This window comes from Eumetopias jubatus, unplaced genomic scaffold (assembly GCF_037043125.1).
Source record: "Eumetopias jubatus isolate StellerSeaLion01/CBP00866 unplaced genomic scaffold, mEumJub1_p1.0 scaffold_1, whole genome shotgun sequence".
NCBI lineage: Eukaryota > Metazoa > Chordata > Mammalia > Carnivora > Otariidae > Eumetopias > Eumetopias jubatus.
This window is the reverse complement of record NW_028274807.1, coordinates 73,384,666-73,399,699: the sequence shown is the minus strand read 5'-3', so window position 1 is coordinate 73,399,699 and position 15,034 is coordinate 73,384,666. Positions and strand designations below refer to the sequence as shown.

The 15,034-nt window shown below is 41.1% G+C and overlaps 1 protein-coding gene across 2 annotated transcripts in view; it reads right to left on the bottom strand.

Annotated features, from left to right (window-relative positions):
• ATP13A4 (ATPase 13A4) overlaps positions 1–15,034 on the bottom strand; it is a 114,885-nt gene that overhangs the window by 76,486 nt on the left and 23,365 nt on the right. For both annotated transcript variants that reach the window (XM_028101057.2, XM_088025041.1), the window contains exon 2: positions 11,132–11,305. In XM_028101057.2, coding sequence (XP_027956858.1) covers positions 11,132–11,305 — 174 coding nt within the window. The remainder of the gene's footprint in view (positions 1–11,131; positions 11,306–15,034) is intronic.

Here is a 15,034-nt window from a genome sequence, read left to right as displayed (position 1 = left end):
GAACAAATGGATGTTTGTCCATAACTGAATGCATGGTTTGAAGGTGCCCAGAGGTAACTGTCAAGAGTTTAGCACAGGTAGGATTGAAGGAGGTACCTTCCTGCATGAGCCTAACTGAAGCCTCTTCCCTTGAAGTTCACTGCTGACTTCATCACAGAATAAAACTAGAGTGAGCAGCACTGGCTTGAGTAACAGGCACCACAATGGTACCTCAGGGACAGACACGGTAATAACTGTGGTCATTATCTGAATGGGTAAATGCTATGCATAAAATCCACTAGGATGACTGGGACACTTCAGGAGCTAGGAAGGATGGCAAGGGAAGTCCAGCCTGGGAAACAATTTGATGCCTAAAGAAGGTAGGTCAGAGCTGGGAATTATCTCCACCAAACCCACATTTGCTGGGAAGAGTGTCCCAGCTGATGCTGCAAAAGGTCAGAGAGGAGAAGATTCAGTCGTTGTCGGAGCTAACCTCTTACATTGAGTCTCCTCAAGAGAAGCCCACTTCCATGGCTTTGCTCCTTCGGCTTCCTTAGCCTGGAATACATGTCCTTCTTTACTCTCTTCAAGCCTTCATACGGCTAGCCTAATCATCCTTTAGGGCCCAGTTCAAAGTTCACATCATGGGAACCTCTCTAATTTCTCTTTCCCTAAACTATCAGGGTACTTGAATCTTTACCTATCACCTTACCACTCCTCTTGGACTGTGGGTAGGGACTGCATCTGATGGGTATCTGTGCTCAGGCAGGCCTAACACAGCTTCTGAGAGACAGACAGAGACCAAGACAGGGAGAGACAGAGAGGTAGGGTGGAGGGGAAAGAAGGGAAAGTAAAGCAAAGGGTGTGGGGATGGAATGGGAGACAAGGAGGGGAGAGAAGAAAAGGGAAGGAAAAGGGAGGGAACAGAAGAACAGAAGGGGAAAAACAGTAGAAATTTGAAAGTTAATGGATTAATTCCAAAAACCAGTAAACTTGGCTATTACTCTCATTAAAAAAAGAAAAAAATATATATATATATAACTAAATCAAATTAAACCAGATTTGCATGGAGTTACCTTCAGAGCCTAAAAATGACTGAAGATGGCTAAATTTCTAATGACTGAGCCACTGAACTGGTGGACATGTTCTAGGTATTGCTGGATACGTGACAACACCAGAGGACACAACTTGACGTTGACATATTTGAGCATTATATGGCTTTGCCTTTGACCACCTCAGGTGGGTCAAAGGGTGTGTTGTTCTGAGGGGGTTTTGTTTGAATATCTAATAATAAGAAGAAATAGTTAACATTGATTTAGCACTTCTGTTCCATGTACTCCATCAGCGAGGCTCAAACCAGGCCAGTCTGGTATGGGTAGAAAGGCCAGAACTGAGACCTGAAGCCAGGTCTTCCCACTCCAATTCTTGGCTCCTTCCTCTTTGTTTCAAACAAGTTGTCCATGGTTTTTGACTCATGTATGAAAAGTACCATGAAATCTGCACCATATAACAAATAGCCTCCAGTTTCTCACAATCTCTTCTCTCTTGACAGCAGAGAATCCGATTCCTAAAACTAAGCTGTCACCCTTTGGCCCTGTGTGACAGCAAACAAACCTCTGGATTATAATGCCTAAAAAGGGAATGGTGAAGTGGAACACTGGAACTCCCAAGCTTTCCCAGGCCAGTGTTAATCCAATGCACTAACTGCATGCCTCAGTCTAGGTAAGTATGAGACCAAAATTCATCTATATGCCTCCATCTTATTACATAAACTGTGTCATAATTAAATCAAAGGTGTTTGGATATATTTGCCTTTAAGTTTATTTCTTACCATCCCTCTTACCCCCAAGCCCTATAACCCATAATTCTATATAATGGAAAGTATAAATCTTTTTTTTTTTTTGAAAGGGAGAGCACATGGGTGTGGGTGTGGGGGTGGAGTGGGGAGAACAGAAGAGGGAGCCTGACTTCAAGCTCAATCTCACCACCCTGAAATCATGACCTGAGCCGAAATCAAGTGTCAAGTGTCCAACGCTTAACCGACTGAGCCACCCGGGCCACCGATATAAAGCAAAGTATAATTCTATAGGTCAAGTAAAGATACCATATGCACTCTTGGTAACAACCATTTTGGTTGTTAGAATAGACTAGAACAACCATTCTAAGAGTAGAATTTAAAAATAATAATTTACATATGGTATCTTTACCATATGTAAAAATGGTAACAACCATTTTTCTTAGAGTGGGTAATAATACTGATTTTCCTCTTGCGTACTGCTGTGTTAAACCCTCTGTAAAATCATTCATATTTTTTAAGAAATTTATCCAACTTTTTAAGAAAAAAAAAAGCAGGCAAAGAAATGGAGGGAAAAGTGTGTCAGTGTGGGGTGGGCACACCAGATAGCACCATCAGCTTCTCCCAGTTTTTGGTTTGGTGTTGTCCAACATGGAAAAAGCACAGGCCCCTTCCTGAGCAGATCTCAGCTCTGAACCATCTTGAAAATCATTGCAACTCTCTGAGCCTACTTTTCTGCATCTGGCAAGTGGGATGAGAATACCACATTTCATGGATGCTTGAAGGATTAAATGCAATAATACATAATGCACATGGTCCAAGGTCTGGCCTGTAGCTGAGTGCAACAGATGCTCATCGGCCTATGGCTCTGTGCCTTATTTTCTACAGCATGTCGTTCTTGAGATCTTTCTGTAAGTAGGAACTCCCTTTGAGGAAATGTGAGAGTCTCTGAGAGTCTTTCGATTTATTTTTCCTTTCCGAAAAAGAAGCAGTTTTACCTGGAAATGGTTATTTCACTTCACTCTGTTTCCCAGCTCTCTCAAGCAGTTAATGATCCATAAGAGACTTAAGTGCACCAGAGGAGCTACCACTTTAAATAACTGCTTTGTAATGCAAATAATCCACACTGTTTGCTTGGCAAATCTAGACTTTTAACACCTCAAGTCTCACTGAGCAGTCTTTACCTTCTTTTTATCAAGAGAATTAACCAGCTCAGTCCCTGAATTCTAAGAGTAGAATTTAAAATAATCCAAGAGTGCATTTCAAAGAACTGAATGTACACAGGGGATCTTTGTTTGACCTGGACAGAAAGGGGTAGGGGGAACCTGGGCATTTTTTATTTCCTGTGGCCTTGCAATTTCTGAACTTTGAAATGCCAGACTCACTTTTTTTTTTAGCACATAGTGAGTGGCCTTGCTTATCTTCTTATAAATTTTTGTAATGCCCGTCTTATTGTGGGAATTTTAGAGTAGTGTAATGGTCACTTTAAGTTCATGCCAATGCTGTGACTGACCTCCTTGTGTAGGAGTTTGCTACACAAAATATACTTCTTAGCTTGCCTTAAGAAGAAAAGTAACCCAGGGTGCCTCGGTGGCTCAGTCAGTTAAGCACCTGCCTTTGGCTCAGGTCATGATCCCTGGGTCCTGGGATGGAGCCCCGCATCCGGCTCCCTGCTCAGCAGGAAGCCTGCTTCTCCTTCTGCCTCTTCTCTCGCTCATGCGCGCTCTCTCTCTCTCAAATAAATAAATAAAATCTTTAAAAAAATTTAAAAAAGAAGAAAAGTAACCCATTGCAAAGGTCCAAAGAGGTATCAGAATGTCAGTACTTTTCACTTGAACATGGATACATCGCAATGCTAAAAGCATAAACTTTAGCTAAAATGAACTACCTAGAGGATTATGGATAAAGTAATAATAACTTACATTTTTCAGGTTCTTTCTGAAACACTATGGTGTCTTCACAGACCCATGACTTTGGCAAAATACTACTCTTTCTATATTTAATTATCACTTTTTTTTTTCTTTCCCTTCTTCCTTGGTCATACCCATTGATACTCTTAATAGCTTGACCTCATATTCCCAAAGTTGCTTAGCTGGAAAAAGTTGACATTGGCTAGAATGTAGGATTTAGTTATAAAATAGAGAAAGAAAGTTCTGTGCATTGAAGAAATCTCACACTAGTTATTGTCTCAGTACTCTTGGGACATGTTGACCAAAAAAAGGGGGAAGGGGTGCTATGGGGAGAAGACAAAGCAGGGAAGTTATATGACAGAGCAAAGGTTATATCTATGTTTGTATGAAAAAAAAAGGAAATCCTGAACAATTCAGCATATACATTTGGAGAGATTAAGTATTTTGTTTGTTTTCATGATCATTTTCTGAGGGAAGAATGGGTAGTAAGTTACCTGACTCATTGTCTGAAATATCTGGAGATGCAGTTCATAGTAAGAAGTAACAAATAAAAAGTCAAAATTGGTTTTACAAAGTGTGTGGTAACCAAGGCCCATGGAATGACTACATGCCAGGCATAGATTTCATCAAAGCACATTACACGTACCTATCATCTCATTTATTTCTCATGAAAATGTGGCAGGTACTATTGTTAGCCCCACTTAACACAAGAAGAGGAAGGAAGTGGAGGCCGAGTAAAGGGGCTGGTAAGGGGGCTGGTACTTACCAGTAAGTAACTTGCCTGTTATGGATTGATTCCATATGTTGAAGCCCTACCCGCCCAGTGTTAGTGTATTTGGAGAGAGGGCCTTCAGGAAGTAATTAAGATTAAGTGAGGTCATAAGGGTGAGGTCCTAATCCGATAGGATTGGTGCCCTTATAAGAAGAGGAAGAACTAGACCTCTCCCTGTACCACATGAGAACACAGAGAGAAGGTAGCTGGCTATTTGCAAGCCAGGAAGAAAGGTCTCACCAGAAACTTATCCTGTCAACACCTTGATCTTGAACTTCTAGCTTCCAGAACTGTGAGAAAATAACTTTCTATTGTTTAAAGCATACCAGTCTGTGGTATGCTATTATGGCAGCCTAAGCTAATACATTGCTCAAAGTAGGTCAAAAGCCACACTGGGAATGAAACCCAGGCAGTCAGGCTCCAGACTCTACTCTTCCACCATTTACACTATCGCCTCTGTGGAGACTGCTCACTGGCCAAAGGATAATAAGATCTCCAGTTCCGACTCCAGTTCAGCTCTCAATAGAAGTTTTTCTTTCACTGCTTACAGCTATGGGACCCTGAACTCTTCTTTAAACTTCTCTATGGGTCCATCTGTAAAATAGGGAAAAAATAATCTCTACCAGAAAAGACCAAATGAGGCAACATATATGCAAATACCTCACAAACTGTAAATCACAATACAAATGGCCCTGTGTTAGTAATCACAACAGCATGGTACTGGCACAAAAATAAACACATAGGTCAACGGAACAGAATAGGGAAAACTCAGAAATAAACCGACAATTATATGGTCAATTAATCTTCGACAAAGGAGGAAAGAATATGCAATGAGAAAAAATCTCTTCGACAAATGGTGTTAAGAAAATGGACAGCTACATGCAAAAAAAATGAAACTGGACCACTTTCTCAAACCAAACACAAAAATAAATTCAAAATGGATCAGTGGCCTAAATGTAGGACCTAAAGCCATAAAAATCCTAGAAGAGGGACGCCTGGGTGGCTCAGTCAGTTAAGCGTCTGCCTTCAGCTCTGATCATGATCCCAGGGTCCTGGGATCAAGTCCTGCATCAGGCTCCTTTCTCAGCAGGGAGCCTGCTTCTCCCTCTGCCTGCCATTCCCCCTGCTTGTGCTCTCTTTCTCTGACAAATAAATAAATAAAATCTTTTTTAAAAAATCCTAGAAGAAAGCACAGGCAGCAATTTCTCTGACATCAGCCATAGCAACATTTTTACTAGATATGTCTCCTGAGACAAGAGAAATAGAAACAAGCATAAACTATTAGGACTATATCAAAATAAAAAGCTTCTGCACAGTGAAGGAAACGATCAACAAAACTAAAAGGCAGCCTAGTGAGTGGGAAAAGATATTTGCTAATGACATATCTGATAAAGGCTTAGTACCCAAAATATATAAAGAACTGGTACAACTCAACACCCAAAAAACAAATAATTCAATTAAAAAATGGGCAGAAGACATGAACAGACATTTCTCCAAAAAGGACATATACATGGCCAACAGACACATGAAAAGATGTTCAATATCACCCATCATCAGGGAAAGGCAGATCAAAACTACCATCAGATATCACCTCACACTGGTCAGAATGGCTAAAATCAAAAATACAAGAAACAAGTACTGGTGAGGATGTGGAGAAAAAGGAACCCTTATACCCTGTTGGTGGGAATGCAAACTGGGGCGGCCACTGTGGAAAACAGTATGGAGTTTCCTTAAAAATATAAAAATAAAACTACTCTACAATCCAGTAATTGCACTACTGGGTATTGACCCCCAAAATACAAAAACACTAATATGAAAGGATATATGCACCCTTATGTTTATTGCAGCATTATTTACAATAGCCAAATTATGGAAACAGCCCAAGGATCCATCGATAGATGAATGGATAAAGAAGATGTGATACACACACACACACACACACACACACACACACACACACACACACACGAATATTATTCAGCCATAAAAAAGAATGAAATCTTGCCATTTGCAAGCCATGGATGGAGCTAGAGAGTATAAAGCTAAGTGAATTAAGTCAGTCAAAGAAAGACAAATACCATATGATTTCACTCATATGTGGAATTTAAGGAACAAAACAAACAAGCAAAGGGAACAAAAGAGAGCGAGAAAGAGACAAACCAAGCAACAGACTTACCTAGAGACAACAAACTGATGGTTACTGGAGAGGAGGTGGGAGGGGGATGGGTAAAATAGGTTATGGGGATTAAAGTATACACTAAAAAAATAAGTAAGTAAATAAATAAATAGCCCTGTGTTATGAAGGATAATGGCTTAAAAACTATTTGTCTTAACAGAATCATTTCTGATAGGAGAACCCACAGAATCTCAGGGCTCTCTGACTGGAGGTCTAAGGAAAAACCACATTGAAATAGGGGGTGGGGGAATGTGATTCAGAAGAGGGAATGTGTACCTAAAAGAAATATAATACTATCTTCACTTACTTTCTTAACCATGACCTTTCACTTTAGCATCTTTGTAAGAAAGTGCTGGTAAATGAGAGTCTATGGACTCTGAGAAACAAACTGAGGGTTCTAGAGGGGAGGGGGGGAGGGGCATGGGTTAGCCTGGTGATGGGTATTAAAGAGGGCACATACTGAATGGAGCACTGGGTGTTATACGCAAACAATGAATCATGGAACACTACATCAAAAACTAATGATGTAATGTATGGTGATTAACATAACATAATAAAATTTAAAAAATTTAAAAAAGAAAGTGCTGGTAAAAACCTCAAGACCATTTATTACAGATTAAATTCAATTTATTTAATTGAATAAAATAAATATCAAGCACCTGCTGTGGCCATGTACTAGATGATGTGGAGAGTGAAAAGTAAGCCATAGTTTGTCTTCAAAAAGCCTATAATCTAATAAAAGAAAAAACTATAAAAAAACTATAAACTATTCAAAAAACTATAAATTGTAGCATAGTGGGAAAAAAGTCTGGATTTAGAGGGTCAGAAGGCAGGTGCAAGTTCTTTGTCTACACTATTCCCTTTTCCTGGGCTATTTCCCATGTGCCCCTCCCCACCAGCCACCATCACCTTTTGACTCATCATCCTTTGGAGCTTGGAAAGACTTTCTTGACTTGGTCAAAGCCCTATCTCATAATCCTACCATAACCATGAACCTTTCCTAAGCAGCACTTATAACAATTGGATGTTTACAGTTATTTGTGTAGTGATCTAATGAACTTCATGAGGTCAAGAACCTTGATTTGACTAATTGTTATGCCCCACTCCCCGCTCATGAGCTACCACTGTGGCTGGCATACAACCTGTGCTCATCAAATTTATCAAGGAGGGAAAGAGGGAGAGAGGGGTAGGGAGGGGGGAAGCCTGGGTGACATTTACTAGGTTTACTAGACTGCAAAGGTGTTATCTGTATCCTCATCTGTAAAATAGAGACAGATGATAATGCCCACTTTCCAGGAATGTTATGGGAATTATTTGAAATAGTCAGTGAGATGCTGTTTTATAAAATGTGAAATGAATAGCATTTTAATACAAGGCTGATTGCAAAAAGCATTATAGCAGTCAGAGGTGAAAATACGGAGCTAAAAGAGAATGAAGGAAAGGTAATTAATTTCCCCCCAGCATTGAGGCAGAGAATGGATCAGCAACGGAGAAGGAGGTAGATGGCTGAGGGATGAGTAGGTTTTCATAAATAGAGGTAGAACACCTATTTTCTAAATTCACTCTATAGAAAACGCGTGTGTGAGTGTGTGCGTGTATGAGTTGAGTCCTCACCAGAATGTCACTCTACTGGACAGGGATTTCTATCTGTTTTGGTCATAGCTGTATTCCCAGTACCTATAACAATGTCTGGTACATGACTGGTGCTCAGGAAGTATTTAGTGAATGAATAAATAACTGAATGAATGAAGAGGACAGAGAAGAGCAGAAGAAATGTTCCGAGTAAAAGCATAGACAAAAAGTATCTGGCTCCCTTAGGAAATGATGTTGATGTGAGGCACCTGGACGTGGAAAGGCCAGGCTAAGAGAAAGAGGGAGAGATGAGTCAGGGATCCAGAATATGTGAATACAAACACTGGTGGCTGAAGAGCATCCTGGGGAGCTGGCGGACTTTGGATGCCATTTGCATGGCTGATTTGCAGAATTTTTGAGTTTCCTAACTAAAGCCCCCAGCACCGACATCTTTAGGTAAAACAGAAGGGAAAGGCTCCCCGTTAAAACACTGAAATGAAACACCCTCATTCAGCCTAGTAACCACTCATCACATTCTCCTCTGCACATCGTGGAACTTTGACAACATGTGACATATGACAGGGAAAGAAAAAAATGCATCTGTAATTATAATAAAGATGAAAACTATGGAAATCATCAGGAGCATCTTAATTCAAAACACCAATGAATGTAAATCATATTATTTGCATAGAAATATGGCAACCCTACAGATATCAGTTAAAATCCAGAAGTAGATGAATAATGAATAAAATGCCACTTTTAAAATTACAAAATAAAAGTGTAATTACTCTTATATTTTGGAAGAATCTCCCTGTTAGAGGGGCTTAATAAGAGATGGGGAACTGAAAATAAACTGAGTGCTAAAGACTCTTTAGTCAGTACATCATGGCCTCCCCTTTTTTTTAATGTTAAGAAATGACTACCTAATCAGTATCTGTGATAATGATCTGTAATCTTACCAGTGTGAGATTGATGATAAATACCAAATACTGATTTTTTTAATAACATGAAAAATTGACATATAACACATTTTCAGGTAGGAGTCTTCTTAGCTCTCTTTAATGGGAAGTCTTTATAGTCCAGCTATCATAATACAATTCAAATAAAAAAATTTTAAGGTGTCATTTAATGCAAATAACCTAGCCACAGACTTAAACTATTGGGGCCCAAAGCACATTTTTATCTAAGGCTCAGATAGTAAGAATGTTTGATATAATTGAGTTCTTGTCTAATTACATAAAGACTAATTTAGAACCTCATTTATTTGGAGAGTCTCTGGCATAGCAAATCCATTTAAAATGACACATAAGAGGAGGTAATTAAAAATTAAAGTTGAAATCAAGATGAAAAAGGCAAGATTGAAGCTGGTTTAGACTGCTCTGATTAGTCGTGGAGGGCAGTGAAATGGGAGAAGGGCTTAAAAGGCTTTGAAAGAGACAAAGAAAGAGGAGGATGGATCACAGCACCCTAAGGCACCAGTGCTTTTTAAAATTTTTCCAATATGTATCCAGTTGCAAAGTCGACCACATGCAACCAGGAGAGGTGACCTTATTGAGCATGGATGAGTTTTGGGGATTCGCAGGCACTAGACCTCTTTCCCATGTCCTCCATCCTGGAAGGGAATGTTCCTGGCTAAAAAGGGAAGGACACAACATCCAGACAAGCAGACCGTTATATGTGGTGCACCTAGTCTATAGCAGGCTCTTTTGTATAGCAAGCTCTCGGAGCTGCTACAGCAATAATGCATTCACACTCAGTCACAATTAAAATGGTCTTTGAATACATATTTTACAGTTTGCAAAGGGCTTTTACATACATAACCTCACTTCATCCTCACACCAATGCAAGCAAGAACAAATACTTTTCCTAGGCCTATTTCCCAAGTGGAGATTTTGAGGTCCTGAAGGGGTAGGTAACACTCCTGAGGTGTAACACATCTAGAGTGCTAGGACCTCTTGAATCCCGTATCCCAAACGGTACATTCATTCCCTGTCGGTTGACAATTTGTTTATTTCTCTTACTGGATATTTTAGCCCAGCAGAGGTTGATTTATCAATAGTTTGGTTGTCATTCTGGGTCATTTGGGCTGATGCGTTGTGAGAAACGCTCACTAAAAGTCAGCCAGAGATGGGTCATTCTGTGAGACTGTACTTTGACTCCCATCAAAGGGAATAGTCACTTCAGCCTATCAGCCACCACATATTTATGGGATCCCCACCACATACAGGAACTAGGGATGCAGCGATTAGCAAATTAGAAATAATCCCTTCCCTTGTGGAGCTGACATTCCAGCAGAAACAGGAACGACATATGTTGCCTAAGTGTAATGAATGTGAGGAGGAAGTATTAGCTGAGCAAATTCAGGGAAACTCGCCTAACACCAGGACCTTGTATTAGCAGAGAGAGACAATGAGCTCAGAACAAGACGGCTGCATTTTTTTTTTTTAACCCTAGCGTATCTACAGGATGCAACACACTCCCGCAAAGATTGTGGCTCTTTCAAATCAACAGAAGACAGCATCCTCTTCAGAGGGGTGCTCCCCATCTCCTCCGCACCACTCCCCATCCCCTCCTGCAGAGTTGCTCCAGGGGGACTAGGGTAGGTATGATACATCAGGACATCGGAGAAGCATCCATAGGAATTTTTTATCTTGTTGCCTGACTTAACTACTTCACATTACCCCTCACTTTCAGCTATTCAGATGGTTATTCAGGCTCTCATATTCATAAGACTCACAAGTTTAAAAGGAACACCCTGAGAAGTAGGTCTTCTCAACGAAATCCCATCATACACAAATTATTGAGTTCTTGGTGAATAAACGCAAGGTTGTGATGGAATTTTTCCATGTGCACATCTCCCATAGCCATCCTTTAATGAGCTGTCCAGGAGAAAGGGCCGCCAGGTACAAAGCCAGATGCACACTTACTGTTGTCCTCAGCAACACGACGTCTGCCTCTTGCAAGGAACACGGGACACAATTTGCCCACACATGCCAAGCGGGTCTCCAGTAAAACACCAAGGGGAGAATTCCAAATGAGAAGATGGATCCAGCAAGACAGAGGGTTTTCCGGCAGCCTTGAGTCCGGTAGCCAAATATCTCCTGGGGAAGAACCAAAATGACCCCAAATATTGGTTAAGCACAGTAAATAGTAAATGAACCAATTGGGATTTTGGTGATAAAACTGGGGGCGGAGAGTGAAGAAGTTGAGGAGAGGCTGAGAAAGTGGAGAATCCCTAACAAAATACCACATGATCCCAGGCCTCCAGGAAGTCACAATCAACCTGGGAAACTCAGTTTCTACAATTCGAGCACCTGGCTATCCTGTCCCAAACACTGTGCTAGGCGATACGTTATCTTAAGTCTCTTGAGCATCCCTTGACTAGGATAATATTACCCTCATTCATAAACGATGAGGCTGAGCTCAGAAAGCCTGAATGGAAAGACCTGGCCAAGGCCACAGAGCTAGGAAGTTCTGCTTCCAAGATTCAAACCCCGGTTTGATCCACAGCCTTCACAGACATGACCATGAGCTATGTGACGGGAGGAACAGATGACAGCAACAACCAATGATTCCCTTGGCTGGGACCAGCAGCCACACGGGCAGGATAGAACCAGGCCCTGAGTGTGGAGTCTGGATGTGATGAAAGTGTGTGACCCACAAGAGGATGAACAACTAACTGCGAACCTGCCGTTGGGGGTTTGGGCTGGAGTTGTGCATTCCCACCCTCCAGCCTTGTACAGTTGCAAAAAGAATTTTACACCATGGGGGAAAACCCATAGAAACTATTTGGGTTATTGAACCCTTGCTATGAGCTGGGAGGGGATTGGAGACCCTGGATGATACAATTATGAGCAAGATAAGAGTCTTCTAATATATTTATAATCCAGACAACCTTCTTCCTTCCAAGTATAGCCTGAGACAGAATGGAAAAGCAGCCCTTAAGTTTAGGGCCTCAGTTCCACAGTTATATCACACAAAGTCAAAAGTATATGTTCTACTGATTCTCATAGCCAAAACTGAGAAGTCGAGTATCTTGGTTAAAAGCACATTCTCTGGACCAAGACACATCGGACGGAAAGCCTAACTCTGCCACTTCCTGGGTGTGACCCTAAGCAAGTTATTTAGCCTCTTTATTCTTCAGTTTCTCATCCATAAGACGGGGTGGTGATAGGACCTACTTCACAGGGTTATGGTAAAGATTAAATGAGTTACTATGTGTAAGTGCTACGCATGCATTTATTGCCGCTGCTGCTCATGCTGCTGGTACTGCTACTTCTACTATCATCTAGCCGTTTCCCCGGAAGTAGACCTGAAAATCTACCCCTCAGTTTATTGGCATTTAGATCTAAGAATTCCTAGTGTCACGAGTCTGCTCCTGCTAGGATTGCCTGTTAGGATAACAAGGGAGCTGGAACATGGAACTTTAAATCAGCCACCTTCTCTGTCTCACCTGATAAAGATTACATTATCAGGGGAGTTTCTGTGATCCTTGGCTAAAGGCTGTTTTCATGTGTAATTTTGGGGGGCCTTCCTCATATTAGCAGTGCATGCAGGTGCTGACTGTCTGCCTTGGGTATTGTCCACATTTGCCATGCCTTGGATAAAATGTTCACATTAACTCAGAAACATAAGCTCTTGGCTGATTTTGTAAACTAGAATGTCTATCTTGCCATGAATCCTCTTTTCTCCCAAACTCTAGCTCTTGCTCTCCAGCAGCCAAGCCAGGAATGGTTCTGCCCACTCATCATTCCTGAAGCAATGCTTTGTTGACCCCACATTGAGCAGGATCCCAATCCTAAATCCCATACCTGTCCTGAGTCTACCCCATCATCTTTTCCCATGTGCTTTTTAATGTCCCTACATTTTGGAACAGGTCAACTTGTACCTGACAACCTAGACATTATATCATATTTAAAAGTCTATTTATATTGTCCATCAATTGAGCCCCCCATGCAATATGTCTGCGTTACGCCAATTCTAGAAGCACAAATCTCCCTGTTACCATGCATTCTTTTATGGGCTATGCAATGAGAGCCCTCTATTGTTTCCAAATTGTCTTCATGTTCATTATCAAAATAATATAAGCAGGAATTATTATCTTGAATTTCCAGCTAAGAAAACTGAAGTTTAGACTTATTATATATAATAGATATGATTAGCAACTATTATTGGTAACAATGATATCAGCTAACTTTTACTGAGCACTTCAAAGCCCTTGACCAAGCACTTTTCATCTACTCTCCCATTTAGCTGAAAGAGATTAAGTAAGTTTCTCAAAGCATAATGCTCATCAGTAACTCAAAACTAGACCTCTGCAGCACAGGGAGAATTATGTGAGCTGGTCATTTCCACTCTAAGGTTCTTCTTCATTCTGCCTTAGATTTCAGCTCAATTTTACAAACAAGTTTTAAGTGTCCACCAAAGAGCAGACATGTGCTAGACACAGAGATGAATGAGACAATGCCTCTAGCCTCAAGGAGCTCATTAGTTTAATGGAAAGGGAGACACACAAACAGATAAGAATAAACAAGGTTAGAGCAATAAAAGGGTTATAGAGAGGAATGACTATATAAATTGTCATCTGAATTGGGTGCTACTAAGAAAAACACTGGTACAGCAGTAGACCAGAAGTGTCACAGTCAGGCCAGGTGAATATCCCCTAGGTACACCAGAGTGTTGCTTTCAAAGCTTGCCTGCTCTCAGTTCTGCGGACACTGTAGCTCATGTCCACTGTGGTGGACATAGTAGCTCATGACCAATAGTCCATTGCCAAACTTTTAGCAGAAAGGCTGGAATAACGTGGACAATGAGCGTTCAATTATTGCTTATTGAAGTGAGTTGAATTGTACTGACTGGAAGTACATTGTTTTGCAGGGACTATTAATAGATATTGGATTTAAAATTGCAAAAATTAGCATGGTGCTGTTTGTTAGACCCTGTAGCAGTTTACCTCCTACATTATGGAGTGCCTCCCACATCCCTGAAAATGCTTGAGGGAGCCATCTTTCTACTCTGCACTCCACCCACCCTTCCCTCCCACAAAAAGGAATCAATCAGCAAAAAAAAAAAAAAAGAAAAAAGAAAGAGAGAGAGAGAGAGAAAATGTCAAAAGAATATCACACTCATGGCAGTCTACATGCATTATGAAATAGCACACTGTCCCTTTCTTTATCTCCCCTTCTACCCACAGATTCTTCTGTTCCCTCTGTCCCTGGAGATCTAGGTCCTTTGCATTCCTAAGGGCTTAATCTTTGGCTGCCAGGTGTCCAGGTCTTCTCCCCTGCAGAGCCCCTATGTTCAAGAAGTCAAACTTCCATGCTCCAAAGCCGTGGTTTCAACTACCTCAACCAACAGACCCCCTTAAGTCTGCAGACCCTATCGCCAGAAAAAAAGTACACACAGATGCTTACAAATAGACTTCTCCATAGAGATTCAGGGAGTTCCCACAGTCTAAGTAAGACCCTTCCCTAGAAGTTTCATAAGGCTGAATCAAGGCTGATCTGTCCAGTTTACACTCTGTACCTGAACTTAGGGCCTGACCCTAGGTGAGCATTTAATGAGCATAGAGGTATGAAGACAATGCTTCTGGAAATGCACATGAGAGGGTGATGAGAGCAGGACATTGGCTGACTCCAGGAAACTTCAAGGGTAAGGTCATCATCTGGGGGTTCACCAAATCCTGAAAGTGGCTCTCAGCCTTCTAGTCCCAGAGCCTGCTGGCAGAACTCTTCTCAGAGAGAAGATTCAAGCTCACCAGGTCCAAGAGACTGGTTGGAATGAAAGAGTTAGATGTATGTAACCATCACAAGACCAGATGAATACATGGG